Raw genomic sequence first — 24174 nt, 5'->3', positions numbered from 1 at the left:
TCCACTTCATATAATCTGTAAAAAACATATTTGCCATATAAAGAGAAGAGAAATATGGAATGGTATTCAAATAGTATGGAACAACTAAAAGTAGAAGATCATAAAGCTTTTTTATGCATTTGAGAAACCTGAGAGTAGTTGTAGTAAATTTGCCAGGAGGACTGAAGATGCACAAAAAAAACAAATGACTGCTGAAACAATGTCCCAAAGGTGGCAAGGGATTGGTAGCCTGAGAAAGAAGTACAGGGACAGAAGAAAAGGAGAAAAGAAATAACAAAGCTAAGATGTTTTGAGAGGCAAAACAGTAAATAAGAAAGCATCATTTAAGGTTGAGAGGTAGGGGTACAGTTAGGAGGAGCTAGGTAGACAATAAGAGTAGAGTAGGATTACTGAACAACAAACAGCAAAGGCACAAAGGTAAAAATATCTGCAAACCAAAAAAAGGTAACAGAAAAATAAACATTTTTGAGAATGTTATAGAAGGAATTACTATTTAGATGTGTTTAACTAGATGACCTTTGAAATCCTTTTCTAAATAAGATTCTCAGTTTGTAGTTCACTAAAACCAGTGGAAGGCAATTTTATTTTGTAGATTCTGAATCAATGGCAATTCTGTGTTTTGTCAACACACAATGCAATTATGAAACTTGATATTTTAAAATCAATATATCAAAGAATTAAAATAAAATCAGTTATAAGGATATAGTTTATTGAGGGAAATGCATTAGTGATACTTATGTGACTGCTTTCAAGCCCAACACAAGAACCAACAATTTGGTTTCTAATGTCTTTTTGCTTGCTACCAAAGGGAAATTCAAATAAAATTAAAACTTTTATCTCTAATTTATATTCTCACAAAGCCAAAAAGAAATCCAAAGACTTTCCAAAAGTCTCTTCAAAGATGGCTGTTTAAATTTCCCCAAAGAAAACTTTTAAATTTTATTTCCCTGATGGGTGGTTCAATAACCTGATTAAATGCAATACAAGTAGAGACATTACAAAGTTTGCAGGATCAATGGAATAGATACAGGGTAAATAACCTCAGAGTGCTTGATAAACCCAAAGATCACTGTTTTGGGGACAAGAATTCACTATTTGACAAAAATTGCTGGGAAAAATGGAAAACAGCATGACAAAAACTAGGTATAGACCAATATCTCATACCCTATACCAAGATAAGACCAAAATGGGTATATGATTTAAACCATAAAGGGTGATACCATAAGTAAATTAGGAGAACACAGAATAGTTTACCTGTCAGATCTATGGAGAGGGGAAGAATTTATGACCAAACAAAAGATAGAGAACATTATAATATACAAATGAATGATTTTAAGTATATTAAATTTAAAAGGTTTTGTAAAAACAAAACCAATGAAACCAAGATTAGAAGTTGTGTGAATAGAATTAGCTTAAGTTCATTAATAGTTAAAACTCTACTATCAGAAATTATATCATCCCCACCTCCCTTAGTGGGGAGGGGAGATGAGTTACCCACATGTGACAATAAGTAACAAATCAAGAACAAGGGGCAGTCCAAATCAGTGTAGAGGCTGCCATTTGTCCACTTGAATTAGAGGTGAACCCACAGGAAGTGACGAAAGACACTATCTCTTCAAGTATGTAGGTTCCTTCCTGTTGGGGCAGTTCCCGCTTTGAACTTGGTGCTGAAGGATCTCTGCTGAGACCTCAGGCTGCTTCTACTCTGAATTGTCACGTGGGTAACTTAGACTGACTTCCTTGGCCTACCTTGGCGTATTCCAGACTCTACCTTAAGTAGGCTCTTGTCTCTCTGATTGCTAAGGCTTTGTGGCATGTAATTTAGTTTAATTAGCCTTTTAACCCTCTCTCTGTCCCGGCCTCTGCAGGTCCGGACTAGCCTCTCCCTCTATTTCCCTACCTTCTACCCTTCCTAATTGTAAATAAACTACCTTAAACTCGATCCCAACTTAGGTCTAATTTAATTATGGAATCAATCTGAATTATTGATTCCTGGCGGCCACACCTTAAATATATATCTATAAAATACCTAAAATCTCCCTCTTACAAAGTGAAACAACTGGGGAAAAAATTTATAACATTTCTCTGATAAACGTCTCATTTCTCAAATATACAGAGAATGAAGTCAAATTTATAAGAACACAAACCATTCTCCAACTGATTAATGATCAAAGGATATGAACAAGCAGTTTTCATATGAAGAAATCAAAGTTCTCAATAATCATATGGAAAAATGTTCTAAATCATTCTTGATTAGAGAAATGCAAATTTAAACAACTCTGAGGTACCACCTCATACCTATCAGTTTGGCCAATATTAAACAGTAAAGAAAAGAGATAAATGTTGGAGGGGAAGTGACAAAACTGGGACACTAATACATTGTTTTTGGAGTTGTGAACTGGGTTCAACCATTCTGGAGGGCAATTTGGAACTATGCCCAAAGAGCTATAAAATATGGCATACCCTTTGATCCAGTAATACCACTACTAGGTCTGTATCCTAAAGAGATCACAAAAAGAGAGAAAGAACCTATACGTATCCAAAAATATTTATAACAGCTCTTTTTGTGGTGGCAAAGAATTGGAAATTATGGGGATGTCCATCAATTGGGTTATGGCTGAACAAATTGTGGTTATGACCGTGTTAGAATACTATTGTACTATAAGAAATGATGAACAGGAAGATTTCACAAAGAGCTAAAAAGACCTACATGAACTAATGTAGAGTGAAATAAGCAGAACCAGGAGAACAGTGTACACAGTAACAGTAATATTGAAGAATGATTAACTGTGAAAGTCTTGGCTACTCTCAGCAACAATCCAGGACAATTCTGAGGGACTGAATCATGACAAAAAATGCTATCCACTTCCAGAAGACAAACTGTTGGAGTTGGAATGCAGACCAAAGCAAATGATTTGGGGGGGCGGGGGGTTATTTTAGGGTTTTATATGAGTATATTTGGTTTAATATGAGTATTCTCTTATAAAAATTAACAATATAGAAATGTTTTGCACTATAATACATATATAGCCCAGATCAAACTGCTTACCAGCTCTGGGAAGGAATAGGGATAGAGACAATTTGGAATATATAACTTCAGAATACTTTTGTGGGAAATTGTTATTAGATGCAATTGATAAAATAAAATATCTTTACAAAAACAAATAAAGTTTGTGGATAAGACTGATATCATACAATATCATATTAAATAAATTATAGGGGATTTTGTTGCTGTGCTGTCCTTATTGATTTACATACTTGAGAAAACTTGATATTATACTGGGATATCTTTAATAGCTGTTTAGATATGAAAATTTTGCCCATTTCTACTTTAAAAATTAAAAGGTAAGTCAAGAATGTGACTCCCTACTATGGCAATGTTCCTAGGCAATTATTTCCGCAATAACTGCTTGCTAATTAACTGACTGAATGAATTAAGAATTTACCAATTTTTAACCCTGCCATGGCAGAGTTCATATTCAATTTGTGACCATAGCAACTGAAATGGCCACTGAGAATACAATACTTGTAAAATGTAAATATTCACTGTACTACCCAATTTATAGGACTGTTATGAGGAACAAATAATGTAAAATTCTCTATAAATATAACTAGTAAAGTGTTAATTAAGCAAGCTTAAGCTAATATCATTTCTCTATATAGCACATTACCACTGATAAAGAACTAACCATATATGTAAGTAAAAATGTATAAAAGCCTTATTCCAATGAATTTATTGTCATACTTTTGAGTTCCCTCAGAGGTTTATGGATGTTCTCTGAGACCTAAAACCAGTGATTTTTCACATAAACTTGCACACACTCTATTGCTGCTGTTAGCAACTGTCAGTATAGACAGAAGAGGAAAAAACCTACCCCCCTCTCTCTCCATCATGCTTTTTTAAAAACACATAGACACATACAAAATATTGTATTATGACTCTGATGTCTGACAAAAACTAAACAGAAAAGGCTTTCCCACATTTATTTTATTTACAGAGTTTCTCTTTAGTATGAATTCTCTAATGAGTTTCCTAAGTGATGGCCTGTTGCAAATGGCGGTCCTATGCTCAATCTCATTTAAAAAACATTAAATCAATTCAAATGCCACCTTCTGAATAAAGTCTTCCTTCCCAAAGACACTTTGTATCTGTTTTGTATGTTTTCTATATATACATATGCATGTTCATATCCTCATTTAGTTCCTTGAGTATAGGGACTGTTTCTCTTAGTCTTTGTATCTCCAAGTGCCCAACATAGTTCCTGGAATATAGCAAATGCACAATAAATGCTTGCTAATTAAGTAACTGAATGAATTAAGAATTTACCAATTTTTAACCCTGCCATGGTAGTCCATATTCAATTTGTGACCATAGCAACTGAAATGGCCACTGAGAATACAAGCCAGTAACCTCAAGCTGGCTAAAGAGAGCTACTCTACTCCAGGCATGTGCAATTCAATTGGCAGGCAAAGCAAAAGGCAGCCTTCATGCATCTGTTCTGGGTTTTCAACTTAAGAGCTCTGAAATACAGTCCAAAGGATCTTGCACACCAAACAAATGGATACTTGCATTTTAGAGTGTATCTAGGAGCCTGACACTGAAACTTCTGTCCTTGGACTACCATGAAAATGTAATAATAGGCCCCTGGGTAGTGTGTAATGAAATTAACTCTAACCAATTCATAGTCAAAAATCTACTTACCCTAGGCATCTAGATTATATCATCCTCACCTACAATAAGATCAAATCAAGAACAAGGGACTGCCCTTTGGGCAGTCCAAATCAGTGTAGAGGCTGCCATTGGTCCACTTGAATTAGAGGTGGCCCACAGGAAATGACGAGAGACACTATCTCTTCAAGTACGGTGGTTCCTTCCTGTTGGGGCAGTTCCCCCTTTGAACTTGGTGCTGAAGGTGCTCAGCTGAGACCTCAGAATGCTTCTACTCTGAATGGTAGTAAGTTAGGCTGGTAAGTTAGGCTGACTTCCTTGGCCTACCTTGGCATTTCCAAACTCTGCCTTAAATAGGCTTATAGCCTCTATGATTGCTAAGGTCTTGTGGCTTGTAATCTAGTTTAATTAGTCTTTTAACCCTCTCTCTATTTACCTACCTTTTACCTTCCTAATTGTAAATAAACTACCTTAAACCCAATCCTGACTTGGGTCTATTTTAATTATGGAATCAATCTGAATTGTTGATTCCTGGCAACCACATTTTAAATACATATCTATAAATACCTAAAATCTCCCTCTTACAGTAGCCACTGATGAATATCCAGTATTATCATGTGGTGAGATATATATATATAGTGTGGATCATAAATGGGAAGAGATCGGAGCCCATACTAAGATGCTTCTTAAAGGAATAAGTTATTTACATATTATGTTAAAAATTCACAATGCACTATTTACAAAAATCATACACACACATATATAAAACACTTAAGTTAGAAAACTGAAGCTTGTAGATAAAATAATTTGTCAATGTGTCAAAAAGCTAATAAATCATGGGACTAGAACTTGAACAAGGTCCTCAGATGCCAAATCCAGCACTCTTTCCTTAACAGGAGAGCTTTAATAGTTTATTACACAAACTATTACTTAAAATAATAGATCAACTTATCTTGGAATGGGGGAGTAGGAGGGATAGTTTAAAAGATATGGGTAAAATACTTATTATACAAATAACAATATCATGGAAATCTGTTATGACTTTAAATTATTTACGACTAAGGAAACAGAGAAGAGAAAGAAGGTTTAAATGGAGACCACCCCACTCCTAGTAATTAATCAGGCATTTTTTTCCTTCCCTCCCTTTACCCTTACTAAAGAATGGTTTCTTCCATAGCAACCAAAGGGAAGCAAACTATGACCCCATAAAAATATCAGTTCAAGGATTATCTCTTTCTTTTTTCCAAAAGAAAACATCAAGAAAAAAAAAGCAATAGTAGAGGGGAAATAATACCAGTATTTTCAATAAACTACTGTATATCAACATGAGTTATAATGATTAAGTCCACTTCTATAATGCAAGAATATGATTTCATTGGTGAGGGTTCCTATTCCATTAACACTGAGTATTTCCTCTATCGATTTTTCTTGTAAATTAATAGGAGTCTTCGAGAATTGGTGTGGCAAAAAACTTCAACAATTTATGGTCAACCTCAGTGACAAATCTCTCCCATTATTAGCTGAGTTGGTGCTCAATTGCTAGCATCCAATTAATCACTGAGACCATTTAAACCTTTCCACCTTCTACCCATCAGGATAGATCTTCAATGGAGGAACTAGTCCAGAACCCAAACAATTCATAGTATCTCTACTGTGGAGCCAGGTTTAAAAGATACAAATTTGTGCAATTTTCAAATTCAACCAGACAGAGCATTTTAAAAAATATGATAAAGGGAAGTGAAATGAATTATACAATAACATGCCCACAGCCAAAAACAAATAAATAAATAAATAAATTACTTTGTTAGTCACAGTGTTGATTGCCAGAGTTGGAGAGGCACTTCCCGAAATAATACACTCCATTCCCAAAGAATCTGAATCTATGCTATATGGAGTTGAGGCCTAAAATGCAAAAACAAAACAAATAATTAGCAGTGTATAACCTCAAAGTTAATACAATTTAAAAGGATTTCACTAAATCCTCCAGTTTCCAATGTGGTAACTTCTTTCCAACACTCATAAGAAAGAGCTCAACTACCTACCGAAGGCTAATTTGTCCTTTATAACACTGTATCTTACTTACTACAGTCTAGTTCACTGATGGGCAAACTATTCCCCACGGGCCAGATCCAAGCAGTAGTTTGCTCATCACTGCCTGGGCAAACTACAGCCAGGATCTGGCCCATGAGGAATAGTGATGGGCAAACTATGGCCTGGATCTGGCCCACGGGGAATAGTTTGTCCATCACTGGTCAAGTTCATTGAGGGCTATCTAAACACCCCTAGAGCTTAAGTTATCACCCAACCAATATTAACTTGAAAATAGGTTGTGGTATATGCTGATATAAAAAGCAGATGCTTTTAATGTATTTTACTTATCATTATCTTGAGTGTTGAAGACATATACATATAAAACAGGGCTATGTGGGGTCAGGTAGGTTAGTTCAAGTGCACAGAGAATCAAACCTGGAGATGGGAGGTCCTGTGTTCAAAATTTGGCCCCAGACACTTCCTAGCTATGTGACCTTGGGCAAGTCATTTAAGCCCCATTGTCTAGGTCTTTAACCACTCTTCTACCATGGAACCCATTCTTAGTGTCAATTCTAAGACAGAAGATAAGTGTTTTTTAAAAAGGGGTTTGGGGTGCTTTCCCTGGAGCCTCAAATAGGCACATTCTGGTTATGCCATAGAAATACATATTAGAAAAGTTGGGTTTTTCTACCAGTTGAGACAGCATTTGATCTAATTTTGCTCAATTTAGCAAATACTTATTAAGCAGTACATAAATGTAGAAGGTTATTGTTAGAATCAAATGCACTCATTACTGAATACCTACTATATACAAAGGTTCTGTGGGGATCTTTAAGATCAAGGGATTTCAGAATTATAAAGAACCCTAGAGGTAACAAAGAATGACCACTTCATTTCAAAGTTGGGGAAACTCAGTACCAGAAAGGTTAAATAACTTTCCTAAGACCACCCAGTTATTAAAGTGACAAAACTAAAGTCAAACTTGGATCTCTTTATTTCAGAAATCTTGTTCTCTTTAAGAATTAGATCAGAAGGTAAATGGAATAACCTATTTTATAGTGTCTTCTTACTAACAAATATGAAGTAGCTTTAGTATTATTAAGAGATGATTTTATTTTATGGAACTTTGTGATGGCTCTTTTGCACAGGTGATAAAGAACAGGCAAAATATAAATTGGGGCACTATAAATTTTCCAGCTTTGAAATTTAGATGCCAGGTGGATTTTTTTTAGCTACCCAAAAAATGGGGGGTAGGAGGAAAGAGGAAAAAGGAAAGTTGTATATTGATATTGGTCACTAGTTTGTAATTCTGTGTTAAGGCTCAGATTAAAGTACATGAAACTTCTAAAAAAGGTCCAAAGGTGGGGCAGCTGGGTAGCTCAGTAGATTGAGAGCCAGGCCTAGAGACGGGAGGTCCTAGGTTCAAATCTGGCCTCAGACACTTCCCAGATGTGTGAGCCTGGGCAAGTCACTTGACTCCCATTGCCTACCCTTACCACTCTTCTGCCTTGGAGTCAATACATAGTTGACTCCAAGACAGAAAGTAAGGGTTTAAAAAAAATAAAAACAAAAAAGGTCCAAAGAACAAGTTAAGTCTCCTTGGTAACATATTTACTAAATCAAATACAGAAGCTCTATCTTCCATGAATATCCTCTTCTAGGTTCTCTCTGTGGTATGGAGGTAAACCTGGGTTCTTTGAGGTTACAGTAGAAGCCTAAAACATCTGGTAATTTTTTTCAAGTAAAGAAGGAATGCCTATAGAGAACCAGCAAAGACCAGCAATACTATGTCTACTGCCTGAGTACCAGCCTTGCTATGTTTGGAGAGGGATATCATCATGATATTAGTAAACAGTGGAAAAATATTTTTGGTCACAATAGCTCATGAAATGTCATGTACCAAGAGAAGGAGGACCTATGATCTGCACTGGAACAGAGAATACATAGATCAACAATACCACTAATCTTCTGGCACTGAAGTATTACATTTCCAAAAAAAAAAAAAAAACCCTCTATAATATAGGGTAAAATGATGAAGAAAAGGTTGCCATGGCACCTGGCATATCCAGGATTTGACTGATCTTGGAATAAAAATAAATCCAGCAGTAGACCTTCATATAGCGTTGTATGGCTTACTAAGTGTTTTACATATATTATTTCTCATTGATCTTTACAATTCCTCTTCCATGAGGAAGAGAGTAACTGCTATACCTACAGCTACTTAACTACAAAAGATTGCTCTAAAGAAGTTCAAGAACTTTCCATAAATCAAAAACACCTTTTCCACAAACTTCTTGCTTCTATTCTCTGAACTCTAACTTTCTGTACTTATAAACAGATATTTTGTGGAGCAGTAATTTATAAATTAGATTGTCAACTCCTTAAAAAGTGATCTTGTTATTAATCTCTGTAACTAACTCGGCAGCTAGTATACAGTTTTATTCAGAGTAAGTGGTTTAATAAGTATGTGCTGAATCAAAGAATGAAGAGATCTCTGAATATACTTCCCCCTTCTGCTTCCTAGGTTACTGGTATCATATTCACAGATTTCTTTATTTCTAGAATTCTAGACAGTGTTCTACATTGAGGCTGAAGAGTTGTAATACTGTACTTTTCCATTTCATCACCTATGTCTTTTCTTCTCATCATGAATATCCCACTTTCTCTATATATAATAATCATCATTTACCAATCTGCTCATGATTAATTTCCTTTATGAAACTTTCTTAGAAAATTATGGCTTTGCTCATTAGACTAGACCTTTCCCTTCTCCTCAATAACACTAAGATATGTAACTTAGTTATTAATCCAATCCATTAAGTATTTATACATATCTGTAAAATTGAACATATACTTGGCAAGGTTATTGTTGTTATAAGGATCCAAAGAAATATCATAAAGTGCTTTGCTGATCTTAATGCACTACATAAATGTGAGCTGTCACTATTATTCGGAATCAGGAATACAAATGAATAAAAACAAGAAAAGATATAGTTCTTGCTCTCAAGGTGCTTCTATTCTACTGAGAGGTTAGGAGAAGAGCTATGTCACCAAACACAGATATACATGATAATCAAAGGTAAGAAAAAGCACTGAAAACTAGGAAACAAAATGAGTCATTCATAATCACACTGTAGAATCATCTCAACCTAATAAATAATTACAGCTTCCAGTTGTACATGCAGATATAGAAACGGTGAATCTTATTTTCTATCAAGGGCTCCTAACACAGTGGCTAGAATACTGAGCCTGAAACCAGGAAGATACATCTTCCTGAACTCAAATCCAAACTCAATCACTTACTAGCTGGGCAAGTCACCGATTTAACTCTTATTTCAATGCCTAATATAAAAAATGAGCTGGAGAAGGAAATGGTAAACCACTCCAATATCTTTGCCAAGAAAATCTCTAATGGGATATGACTGAAACAACCTTGACAACAAATTTTCTATCAGGGTTTACTTGCTTGCAGGAAAAAATGGAAATACAACCCCAATAATCCTCATTCACAAACTTAATTAAGTAAAGCATAGCTTAATTTAGTGACATTCTGCTCCTCTGAGACACAAGAAAGATATTTAGATTATATTTAAAATTAAGAATAACTTTATTAAATGATGTTTTAAAAATATTCCATATCACAGTTAATGGAGAAAGAGACAGGAGGTGGGGAAGGGAAATAGTGGTAGACTGGGAAGAAAGAAAATAATATGGAGGACTAAGAAACAGATAAACCTAAAATATTTATTTCTCTAGATTAGAGGTTCTCAAAATTTTTGGACTCAGGACATTTTTATATATGAGTTACACCTATCAATATTTGCCATCAGAAACTAGAATGTCTTAGTATTATTACAAAAATAGTTTTGATTTCAAGGACCCCTGAAAGCAATCTCAGGGAATCTAAGGAGTCTCCAGACCATGCATTAAGAATCACTGAATTACACCCTGTCTTGAGTTTATGATGCCTACCTAACATCAAGTTTGAGATGTTAAAATGGCAATACATGACTGATGCTCAGAAGAGATTAGGGACAAATAAATAGAACTGATATTTATATGCATAGAACCTATGGAAATTGATGAAATAACCAAATGAGACAGTAAAGAGAAGAGAGTTGGCTGTCCAAGACAAAGTCTTGAACTCCCATAGTTATTAGGCTTGACTTGTATAAAAATCCTCCAGAAAAAGAGGCAAGTGTGGAACCAAAAAAGTCACAAAAAACCTTGAAAAGAGTTTCTAGAAAGAAAGGGTGACAACACTAACTAAAGCTGAAGAGAGGTTAAGATAGGAATTTACAAAGGAACACAATGTATGGCAATTAAGATATCACTGGCAATAGCAATGGGCGAGGGCAGTTTCTGTTAAAGATGAGGTCATACACCAGACTATTGAGAATTTAGAAGGAATTGAAATGAAAGGAAATAGAGATCCCAAGTATAGATGGCTTGCTCCAGGGGTTTAGCGGAGAAGCAGAAGAGAGATGCAAGATCACAGAGAATGGAGATGATTCAACAGGGGTTAAGATACTGATGAAATGAGAGTGTAGCCAATACAGGGGTAAAATGCCTAGAAAAGAACTGAGAAACAGAGACCATAGTGAGGACAAAGAAACAGGTTGGAGGTTGTAAACCATAGGGAAAGATGAAATGATAAAAGATTATGATCTGATAAATGTATTCTAATGTTCCCCAACATAAAAGTGGCACATGTGGGGTCCAAGATCAAAGCTATAACCTTTTTGTGTAGCTGAGGTGGAGTGAAGGAATAGATCATGAGATCTGAGTAGATTAAAGAAATTCATTTATTAGGTGCTTGCTAATGAAGTTACCTAAGCATCAATGTATTTTGAAATTCCCTAACTATGAAGTAGAGAACTAGGTTGAAAGGCAGGGAGTCAGGTAAATAATTCAGCCAATGAGGAAGGAAGGAAGGAGAAAATAGTGGGTGTCAAAAGATAACAGACTCCAGGATCTGAGTTGGATAATGAATTTGGATAGTTTAAATCTAAAAAGAGAAAAGGATGCTGAATAATGTTGGTACAGAAAGTCATTGGAAGTGGCACTAGGGAACACCACAATCAGTGAGCAAAGAAAACTAAGTGGAAGTACAATCACTATTGGATGATTGGATGGATAAAGGATGGCCAGGGATGCACTGTCATCTGGAAGAAATTAAATCTCAGTGAATAATAGCAGATGGAAGAAAGGAAATATTTTAAGATAAAAAGAAATTTGTTAATTATAGAAAATATGATGGAAAGGGTATAGGCAGAACTGGAACTGGAGAAAAGGGGAAAAGAATTGCAATTCTTACAACTGATCCTTTAATAGACTGGTCTCTGATCCCTGCCTCCCATCCCAACATCCCTGTTGTAGTCATCTGCCTCTTAATATGCTTAAATTTGTCAATATTTTACCTAAAATGAGATCTCCAATCTGATCAGACAATATTTAAACCAGAACTAAATGAAAATATCCAGTAACATCTTCATTCTCTATTTAAGGAAACAGAAGGAGGGGATGAGTCTTCTAGGGATCCAGAGCAGAGTTCTAAGCATGACTCCAGATACAACAAGGACATTTTCAACTTTATTTTGTGATAATTCAGCACTAAAAGTATGGAACTACTCTCCCAAAATACAATGATCTGCAATTATAATCCTTCAAGCTGCTATCAAAAGACTTTTCATCAAAGAAGGAAAAAAAAATTTTTTTAACTACAGAATTACAATCAGAGCAAAACCATCTAATACAGTGACTAGTTAAGGACTTTGTGCACCCCTGATTATGGGTACTAAATTGAATCTATTTATTCCCCCCAACAATTACAATTATTCCTAAGACAGAGGTCAAATTTACTTTAAAGGCAAGGACCCCATTTTCTCCTTTCCTATTAGGAGAATATGGAGCCTCTGGACATAGTAAATGTGTACTAAGTACTGCTAGCTAAATTATTTATTGGATTTGTCCCATACTGACAAGTACAGATATCTAGTGAAACCATAACACAAAAAATAAATTTTCTTTGATGCTTTTCTATACTACAGATTATAATTCTTCTTGTTCAATCAATTGATAAGCATTACTAAGCACCATTACTAAGGCACTATGGAAGGATACTAATATACCATTCCAGCTGTCCATCAGTTTGGTTCTTATTCTCACCTTTCGACCATCCCACATCCTTTGATATTGATAATACACTTAACAACTTTACACGTATCTATCATACATCTTTTTCATTGCATCTCAAGAGGTTTGTAATTTGTCGTCTTCTAAAGTAGTTACATTCTATAATTCAAAGGTTTTTAACATCACTTAAGAGTCTTAGATCAAAGGTGGACTTTGCAGTCTGTAATCTCTGAAAGTACTACATAAATTCTAAAATCCTGCCCCAATTTCCTCAGTTTATCAAATTCTCAGCATAACTCATTGTCTGTCTGCAGTGTTTATATAAGATTTAACAATAAACTGGTAGAACATCATATCTTATCATATCATAGTCCCATGCAATCTGGGTAATATTTTTCACACTTTTTTCCCCACTGTACATAATTAGTCCTTTCTCTTTGTAGTACTATGGATTTTAATGAGATTTCATGAGATATCTGATGCATTTAAAATTATGTCATCTGTAAACAGAAACATTTAGCGAAACTCCTTTCCCTAATCCATATTAACTCCTTTTATTCAAACCTTTTGCAGGACATTTTCCACAATACTAGGGAATACCTTGGGGAAGGAACTCACTCTTCAACACTTCATTTAATATTAATATTCAGAAGATAGATCACTGAAGAAAACAAATATCTATTAATATGCCTGCATGAAGTTTTATTAATTTTGAAATGTTGCATTTTATTCTATAAAGTCAAGTACAAAAAGTCATAGGTCCAGCCATGTCAAACTGCTATGCAAAAGAAACATTCAGGAGATCAGAATACAAAAATCTCAGTCCAGCATTTAAATGACAAAAATACAATTCTCATCTATTTTTTTAGTTTTACTCCACCCAATTCTTTTTCTCTCCAAAGATGTTCTCATGTTCCCATGTCTGGGATGTGCTTCTTCATGTCACCTCACCTCCACCTCAGAGAATCTGTGAATTCCTTCCAAAGACAGCACAGGTATCACCTACACAACATTCTTCCTGATGCCTCCATTTATTAGCATGTGCTCTCTCTTTCTCTGTATTATTTCATATACTTTGTACTAACTTTTGTACATGTCACCCCATCCTATACATGCATACCATCCTAGAAAAATGTAAGTTCTTGGAAGGTAGGAATGGTTGTTTTTGTCTTTTTATATAGATTGCTTTGGGAAATAGGCATTTAATGGTTTTTAAACTGAGTCAAATTGAAACAGTAACCAGAGTGAACAGTATCCAATCTTGTACTTTATTCACTTCATAGTCTTCCAATTGGAAAGACTTGGCCCCCTGCATCTGCAAAAGCCTATATATATATATACATATATATATATATATATATTCTTTTATTTTTACTGAAGAAACCTTCAATGCACACATAGGCTATTTCCATAAAAAATGTATAAAGCTGAGAAGTAAGGTATATAAACCTTCTACCATCACAAATGATAAAAAAACCATTTGTAAAATCTTTGTTCTTTCCAATTTTGAGATTTTGCTACCATCAATATGGATTTCTTATATGTACATATTTGTGTGTGTGTGGTCAGGTATAGCCATTCTTAGTAATTTAAGTGCTATTTCCACTTCTTCATTATGGTACCAAAAGTTTAAATATGGTAAAGAGTTCAAGCTTGGTTCCACTATCACTGTCAATAAGTAAAGAGAGATCCCTGTAAAAATATCAGAAGGTGCAGAGGTTCTGTCTGGAGAAGACAAAATGAATTGGTTTCATTGTACTCTCAAAAGTAACAAGAGTAACTCTGGGAAACTTATGTGGAAATTTATTTTAAAATTTTTAAATAAATGTCAAAAAAGTAACAAGGGGCAATTTCAAGGGACAATCAGTCAGTAGGCATTTATTAAGCATCTATTATGTGCCAGATATTGTGCCAAGTTCTGGGGATACCCCAAAACACAAAAGGCAGTTTCCAGCCTTCAAAGTGTTCATAATCTAGTAGGGGAGATAACATTAAAAAAAAAAAAACAAAAAACAACCTGTACAGATGAGCTACATACAGGATAAATAAATAACCAATAGAAGGAAGGTGTTAGTTTAAAGAAGACTATAAACTATCAAAGGTGAGATTCTGGCTAGGGCCTGAAGGAGGCTAGGGAAGTCAGGAGGGAGAAATGAAGGAAGGAAAGCATTATGCCCAAAGCGGTGTAAAACTGGAATTTGGGATATGCCATTTAAATATACATATTTATTTTCTATGGACACGTAGGGACCTAAAAAACTACATTTCCCGTGGTCCAACGGGTTTCCTGTTTTGGATTATGTATTCAAGGTGAGGGACAGCTTTAAATAGGGGGAAGTGACTTTGAACTGGTCTCTTAGCTAGCAGGCGCGGGAAGGATACGAAAGGTAAAATGGTTGAGGTGGCAGTTTGAATACTTACAGGTGCGGTCTTATATATATATTTTACCAGCATGGCCATGGCTTTAATTAAAATACTAATTTCTATATTTATATCAATCTTTATCATTTTTCGTAACATAGAAGAGATGGAATGTCTTGTTTAAAGAATTACAAGGAACTTTGAGTGTCACTGGACTAACAGTATATGGGAAAGACAGGCTGTAAGAAAACTGCAAACGCATGTGTGAGAGTGTAGGTCATAAGGATTTAGAATGACTGTGAAGATAATTACATCTTAAAACACAAAAAAGAGTCAGTTGTAGAAGATAAAATAGAAAATTTCTATGAGGACATGATGAAAATCTCTAAATTTAGGCAACATATCTTTTAAAATTCAGTGACTTCAATAGGAAGTAAGTAGGGGAAAATAGCAAAAACTATTGATATCCATCCCCCTAGATCTAGATCCTCTCTTTAGTGTACAAATTAAAGTATTGGAACATTACTTTGAAGTCTTTGGTCTAATATGAATGAGAGACCATTATCAATTTTTCTTTAACAATCAATTTGAAAACAACATTTTACAAGAAATATTTTTATATCATTCCTATTAAAAACCAACCCAAATTCTGAAGGGAGTTGCTTGATCCAGCTGGTGATTATTAATTAGATTAATTCAAATAAGAGAAAATAAGAATTCTTAGAGGGGATAGTTAAAAAGAGACTGAAAATTTTAGGAAAATGATTCTCCAGGATAGTAGACCAACAGCTGAGTAACTACTGTTCTCAGGGAGTCGAAATCATTAACTAAATTTTTAACAGTGAGAATATTATAAATTGTTATTACAAACTGTGAGTGGACATGGCTTTGGTGAGAGATTTTCAAAGGCAGGATGGATATCTTTCCCTTTGATTTTTCAAAGGAGAGACCTTTAGAATTAGAATAACTTAATGAATAATCTGTCTCTAGAAGATCTGTACCCTAAAACAGAGAATAAAGGAATTTTCCTTTTATGCTTTGTTGAAAATATAGTCTAGGATCAAAGAGTAAGAAACTTGGTAAACATCTTCAAAAAGAGGCAGGAAAAGTTAGATATGAAGAACAAATGGAATTAAAAATGAAAACCGATTATATACTCTAATAGTAACTAGTTATAAAGGTATTTATATAAGGATCACTTATCCAAGTCAAAAATGCATGATTTCTGGATGGTCAGAGCAAACACAAAGTTCACAAAACCAGGAGATAAAAATGAGATGATTTTTCTGTATAATTTTAACAGCTCCAATTAGACCACTTTAAACCAACTACCAACTCTGGTAGATGGGAAACAGATACAACTGATAACACTATTATGATATTTTTAGAAAAGTTCAAACAATACAAATCAAATGGACACAATAAAAAGCCTAGAAGATCCCTGAAACAATTGTAGCCAGTAAATGTTTAATCCCTTTGATAAGTAGACAGATGGCACCCAGAGGTGACAAAGATTCAGTATTCTATACTATAAAGGAAAAAGATAAAAGATTATGAGCATTTAAAAAAAAAAGAACATACAAACATAAAATTGAGTAGAAAATGAGCTCTGAGAAACTTTGATAAGAGCTAAGTAAAGGCAAATTATTTCGAGAGTATTTGTGGATAAATCCAGAAGGCAGACAACAAATAAATGCATTAAGTAAGTTACGTTATTTATTACTTTACTACTTAAAGCATCCAATGGTTCTATTGGTGAAGACGCCCACTTCACCAACATAAATTGCAACTGCTCTATACTTCAACAAAGAGTCTCTTCACGATTACTTTGGCTAAAAAGAATTTTGTTGGCTACGTCAACTTTCTAACAGTGATGAAGTATTTATTACATTTTTTTAAATCAATTTTTTTGCCTGAGAGAGAAATATACAAAAAGAGGAAAAATCTCTGATAAGGTTGGAAAGTAAAATTTTGCATTCTGATTTCTGTTTCTTATTCATTTCCATTGTAAATTAGTAATGCATTCCCACAAGGAAGATTTGTACATGATATCCTATAAAGAGGTTGTGATAAAAACATAAGAGAGCACTGATGCTATAAGAGTTAAATGGTTTTCAATCAGTATCGGTTAGAATTGAAGGAAAAAAAAATGTTCTAAGAACTACAAAGAGAAAAAGAGAGAAAGAAAGAAAAACAACATTAGGGACATAACTTCTAAGAAATATGCCAATGTTTTGTGTCTTAGACATAATTTTAGTTAAAATGACGCTTGGTCCAATTTAGAATTTACAAAATATTATTCCATAAACTTATTCAAATAATAGTAGCTAACATTTATATAGCACTTTCAGATTTGCAAAGCACTTAATATTTTCATTTTATTCTCATAATAATCACATGAGACAAATGCTATTATCCTTATTTTAAAGAATAAGAAAAAAAAAAGAATAAGAACTGAAACAGAGGTGGAGTTACCTGCCCAGGCATACAGAGATCCTAAGTATGAAATTGAATTTTGAATTCAAGTCTTTCCAAATACAGACTTAATATTATATCCACTAAACCACCTACCTGCCTCAGTAACAAACTTGTAACAATACAAATATTATGAAATAGTAAAAGCTATTTTGTAGTTTTTTAATTAATTCAAAATTTCACACATTGATTAAAAAAAAATAATGTCTATTTGTATTCAGAGTTAATGCATTTCTAGGATAGTTTGGTCAAAATCTGTTGTCCCAGCTGCTAAATTCTAAAAAGCTAATTTGAGCATGTGTAAGTCTTTACCATGTCAGATTTGATTTTAATCAACCAATCAGGTGGTACTATGCAAGCTACTAGCTGTCAGAGAAGGAGTGCAAATGATAATGCAAGTTAACTAGATCTTTAGCTAGGAAGGATATAGGTTTTTAACTTCTTAAGTCACATAAAACAATGGCAATATAACTTCCAATGAAGAAATTAAATACCAGATAGGAAAAGTGTCATGGCCAAGATGATTCACATAGTAAACAACAGAGACAAGGTCTAAACCCAGGCCGTTTGGTTCTAAATCTGCTGTCTTTCCATCATGTGTCAGGCGGCACTTCATCTCCTACTAAATTTACTTTGAGGTCCTGAAGCTCTAGGTTAGAGTGTCTCTCAATTAGGAATAGGCAATAAAATCTGTTCCTCTATCCAACATCTCTCCTGAATTTTGGTTCCTAGCCCACCACCAGATTGGACTGAAGAATTAGAATAATTTAATGAATAACTTAATGAACAATCTATCTCTAAAAGATCTGTACACTAAAACAGAGAATAAAGGAATAAAGAATTTCGTATGCAATCTGGGCTATTTACTCTAGAAAATTTACAGTAACCAGATAAAGTAAAAGAAATGATTTTATTGTGCAAAGTCTATCTTCTTAAATTGGTAAAACAATAAAAAGCAAAAACATTCATCATTCCAGAAGATTTAGGAGTTAGTTTCATATTCCTCCCCTAACTAGTTATGGTGACTAAAAAAGTTATTTATCAAATTCTGCTTCAGTTACCTAATGTGTAAAACAGGGATAATCTCTGCCTAACTTCCTAATATGGTTACTGTGAGCATCAAATGAAATGATGGATATAAAGAAGTGGTTTGTTTGTGAAGTGCTACAGAAAAGGAAAAAGAACAATATAAGAATTGTGCTAGAAAGAACCTCAGAGTCCAATCCCCTTAATTTTACAGATTATATTATCCTGCCTTCAGTAAATTCACATTTGTGAAAACTGAAAAACAATATTTTAATTTGTATGAGCAAAGTAATAAGTCTAAGACAGAGCTTTACCCGTTCTACAGATCTTGCCCTCTTCTTTGGCCGTGAAGGCAGTGTGTCTTCCTTAGGGTTGTTGTCTATTGCCCAATAAGAACCCTAGAAGTAGGAAAAAAAATAAGATTAAAATTACATTAAAGCAAAAAGTATATTAGATTAGATAATTACTTTTATGAAAAGTACTAAAGTTGCTCTAAAATAAAATTTCTGCAGTATGTACCATCAAAAAAAGAAGTATTTGTAAACCCTACATGTCTTTCCAACAAGTTTCTCATATTTTATTTTAACTGATCAAGAAATAATTATGGATACCAAAGCCACATAGCTAGATGAGCCTGGGTAAAAGTTTTATACACTGTCTTAAATATAAAGATTGAATGTCACTAACAACCAGAAGACCCATCCCTTCCTATTAACCACCAGACTACAGAAAAAGGCTAGACTCAAGCATAAAAACCTGGCATCAACTGAGGTCCTGAACTGAATATACCCTAGACTCTGAAAGATCCATTAGAACCTTGGAGGTGATACAGTAAAAGTCTTTGCCAAACCTGCCTGTATTCCCTGAACTTTGGCTATCACAGGCTCAATGCTTCTTGATTCCCTAATCTTTGCAAATCTTATACCATGAGAGCTCTGCATATTCTTTCAAAAATTCTTTCTCATCCCTATTCTGTTCAGCCAGAAACCTCTTCAGCTCTTAGTACACTCTGGTCAGTCCTTCCCTATCTGCCCTTTAGAAACTCTATCAAAGTAGTCTTTTTGATTTAATCTCTTCTACTTCCAATAAGCAAAACTTATCTTTTCCCTGAGGACAACACAGCTTTCAACAACCTCTCCTATCTTAATTAACCCCAACCTAACTCACAGAGCCATTGCTCCTCCATGCTCCTTTATCACCTTCTATTCTTCTGTCTCTCCTTAGGTCTTATACCTAAATCTATTCTTGGTCCACACTGCAACCTCCAATGTATTTAGGCCTCTCCATTCTCCTAGTTTATCTTGTCTGTTTTAGTTTGAATTACTTCCCTAAACAGTATTTACCCTAAGGATGATTGATTCATCTATTTATTATTCATCTCTCACCAACATTTGAAGCCATTACTCCTTGTTATTACTCATACCTTGCTAAAACCCAACATGTTTCTTCAGTTTGCTAAATCCATTGGTCTTCAAATGATAGGCAAGTGAAAGTTTGACTAAACAGATCAGTGCAAAGGCCATTCTTTGCTGAAACTGTCTTCTCCAAAGCTAAAAGTGCTCCCTTTTCCTCCAGATTTAAAAAAGTTTTATTATTCTGAATTGGTTTTCCAAAATCAGCAAGTTAAACATCTACTATATACCAGGAGCTGTGCTAACTGCTGGGGATATAAAGAAAGAGCTTTCAAAAAATTCAGTGTAGTGGAGGAAAGAATATATAAAGAATTAGGTGTGAATAAGACATAAATAGGAGATACAAGAGAAATAAGAGAAAAACTGAACAGGGAAGGCACTAGAATTATGGCAAATCAGTAATGTCTTCTTGTATGAAGTGAAATTTTAGCTGAGAGATGAAAGAAGCCAGAGAATCCAGGAAGTGAACATGAAGAGGGAGAGAATTCCAGGCATGTGGGACAGCTGGTGAAAATCTTTGGGGTGAGGAGATAAAGTATCTTTTTAAAAAATTTATTTTAAATTTCATTTTAAAAATTTTTCCATGGTTACATGATTCATATTACCTTCCCTTCCCACCTTCCATCAGTCAAAACCCATTTCCATATTACTCATTTTTGTAATAGAGCAATCTTTTAAAACAAAACCCCAAAACATATACCCAAATAAACAAGTGATAAATCATGTTTTCTTCTGGGTTTCTATTCCCATGGTGCTTTCTCTAGATATGAACAGAATTCTTCCTCATAAGTGCCTCAGAATTGTCCTGGATCATTGATTTCTATAAGAACTGGAAAAACCTGCATGATCCAATCAATTCATCATCCCTTTTAGCACAACAGTATTCTATCACCATCATATAGTACAATTTGTTCAGCCATTCTCCAATTGAGGGACATTGCCCCCGTTTCCAATTTTTTGCCACTACAAAAACTGCAGCTATAAATATATTTTTGTACAAATAGATTCTTTCTCACTTTTTTTTAATCTCTTTAGAGTGCAAACCTAGTAGTGGTATTGATGGATCAAAGGGCATGCAATCTTTTAAAGACCTTTGGGCATAATTTCAAATTGCCTTACAGAATAGTTGAATCAATTCACAACTCCACCAGCAATGCATTAGTGTCCCAATTTTGCCACATCCCCTCCAACATGTATTATTTTTCTTAACTTTCATATTGGCCACTCTGATAGGTATAAGATGGTACCTCAATGTTATTCTGATTTGCATTTCTCTAATCAGGAGGGATTTAGAACATTTTTCATATGATTATTGAGTTTTGATTTCTTCATCTGAAAACTGCCTATTCATATCCCCTTAACCATTTGTCAATTGGGGAATGATTTGCTTTCTTATGAATTTGACTTAGTTGTTTGTATATTTGAGAAATTAGACCTCTGTCAGAGAAATTTATTTTTAAAAAATTTCCCCAGTTTGTTGCTTCCCTTTTAAGTTTGATTGCATTAGATTTTTTGGTACAAAACCTTTTTAATTTAATGTAATCAAAATTATTCATTTTACATCTTGTAATATTCTCTATCTCTTACTTGGTCTTAAATTCTTCCCTTCCCCATAGATCTGACATGTATACTATTCCATGCTCATCTAATTTACTTATAACATCACTCTTTATGTTTAAATCATATACCCACTTTGAATTTATCTTGGTATATAGGGAGTGAGATATTGATTTAAACCCAATTTCTGCCATTCTGTTTTCTAATTTTCCCAGCAGTTTTTGTCAAATAGCGAGTTCTTCTCCCAAAAGCTGGGATCTTTGGGTTTATCGAACACTAGCTTGCTGAGGTCACTTCTCTCTAGTCTATTCCATTGATCCACCCTTCTAGGAGATGAAGTGTCTTGTGTGATGAACATCCAAGAAATGATTGTCAATTGATCTTGAAGGAAACAGGGTATGAGGAAGAACCCAGGGAAAGTATTAGATTGAAAAGGCAGGAGGAGATCACGTTATGAAAGACTTCAAATAAATTACAAAAGATTTTATATTTGATCCTGGAGGTGATGGGGATCCACTGGAATTTACTAAGCAGAGAGATGACATGGTAAGACCTGAGCTCTAGGAAGATTGACTATTCTACTTTCACCAGAAGCTATTTCAAAAGTTATGTATCCCTTATCTAAGGACATCCTGACATAGCTCAAGAAGCAATGGAAACTATATTACTCAGCTCAGCTGCCTCAGTATCTTTTCATAACTTTGAAAATTTAGGTTGACAGTCTTAACCTTTTCCCTCCCAAGTAGGGGCTAATTATGAGCGCATGCCATCAATCTTGCTATTTTCCAACTGGGGTAGACTTCAAGCTAGATTATAAATCCTGGCCCCTAGACAAACGGAAGTCAGTTAGAGTGGGTCTCTCAGGTCTTGTGTCAGGAACCTAAATAATGTTTGTAGTTGCACCCAACCATTGCATTTGTCCTATCTTAGTCACCTGCTCTTTCTCATGAGAAAGAAGAAATAAACTTCTCTCTTCTACTCTCACTTTCTGACTCCAGGTTTATAATTTGAATAGGTGGTCTTTTTTTTAGCCCATGCAGGTTCAACTATCATCTGTGATTCCCAAACTAATATATATCCAGCCTAAGTCTCTCTGCTGAGCTACCATCCATTCATTTCTAACTTCTTCCTGGGCATCTCAAATTAAATATCTTATAGGCATTGTAAACTCAATGTATTTGAATTTATTATTCTCTCCTCTCTTTCCAAACCTTTTCCCAGTTTTCCTGTTATTATTAAGGGTATCATTATTCTCCAATTCAACCAGGATCATTCTTAACTCCTCACTTCCTCACACCCCAGAGAGTCAATCTTGACAATGTTTTTTACATATATCTATCCTCTTCTTTCCATTCACACAGCCACAACCCTAGTTCAAGCCCTCACCAACTTTTACTTTATCTATTGCAAGTCTTCAAACTGGTCTACATGTCTACTGATTCTCTTCTCTACTTCATCCCTCATTCAGCTAACAAAGTATCATTTCTAAAGGAAGAAAGGTAATGGGCATTTATTAAGCACCTACTATGTGCCAGACACTATGTTAAGCACTTTACAATTATTACCTCATTTGTGCCTAACAATCTTGGGAGCCACCTGCTATTATTATCCTCAGCTTTGAGATAAGGCAATTGAGGCAAAGAGAAGTAAAGTGATTTACTTAGGGTCACATAGCTATTAAAGTCTGAGAGACCAGATATAAATTCGGGTCTTTCTGACTCCCAGAAAGAGCTCAGCACTCTTATCTACTAGACTAGTGATGGGCAAACTTTTTAAAGAGGGGGCCAAAGAAAAGGAAATGTTCATTTCTCAGTCTGTTTCTAAGGCAACTCTTTCAAAGTTTCATTGTATTGTATCCTACTCATTGTACTCATCAGATTAGAAATAATGTCCTGCAGCCAGATAGAACATTTCAGGGGCTGCATCTGGCCCGCAGGCCGTAGTTTGCCCATCATTGTACTAGACCCATGATGGCAAACCTATGGAAAGTATGCCAAAATGGGCATGTAGAGTCCTCTCTGTGGGCATGCCTGTAGTCACCTGCCAATTCTTTATCAGAAAGCCAGAGGGACTCGGGGAACCAAGGTGTTCCCTTCCCCTTCTTCATGTGCCCGAGTGCAGGATGGGGTACCTCACATGCTGCCTATTGAGTCTGTGGTAAAGGTGATTCCTGTGGAGGGGTTGGAGAGGAGCTAGGTTTGAGTGAAGCACAGTTCATTGTGTGGCATGTAGCTGCAAGGGGAGTGGAACACTGGGGCTACTCCCCATACGTACCTCTCATCACTTGCTTCTCTGCCCAGCAGCCCCATGCAAGTGCTTCCTCCCTCCACTGTCCAGGACAGATGGATTGGGGGAGGAGTGAGGGGGTGGTGCCAGCATGCAGCACTCCATCTCTAAAAGGTTCACCATCACTATACTTTACTTTTAACTGCCTATGCCTAAAGCTTAAGTCTGATCAACACACACACACACACACACACACACACACACACACACACACACACACAC

General features: G+C 35.0%; 1 protein-coding gene across 1 annotated transcript in view; it reads right to left on the bottom strand.

Annotated features, from left to right (window-relative positions):
* FOXJ3 (forkhead box J3) overlaps positions 1-24174 on the bottom strand; it is a 167534-nt gene that overhangs the window by 28704 nt on the left and 114656 nt on the right. The window contains exons 6-7 of the mRNA XM_044667985.1: positions 19012-19095; positions 6470-6571 (exon numbers count right to left, since the gene is read on the bottom strand). Coding sequence (XP_044523920.1) covers positions 6470-6571; positions 19012-19095 — 186 coding nt within the window. The remainder of the gene's footprint in view (positions 1-6469; positions 6572-19011; positions 19096-24174) is intronic.

Source organism: Gracilinanus agilis, chromosome 3 (genome assembly GCF_016433145.1).
Source record: "Gracilinanus agilis isolate LMUSP501 chromosome 3, AgileGrace, whole genome shotgun sequence".
NCBI lineage: Eukaryota > Metazoa > Chordata > Mammalia > Didelphimorphia > Didelphidae > Gracilinanus > Gracilinanus agilis.
This window is presented reverse-complemented; position numbering and strand designations above follow the sequence as displayed.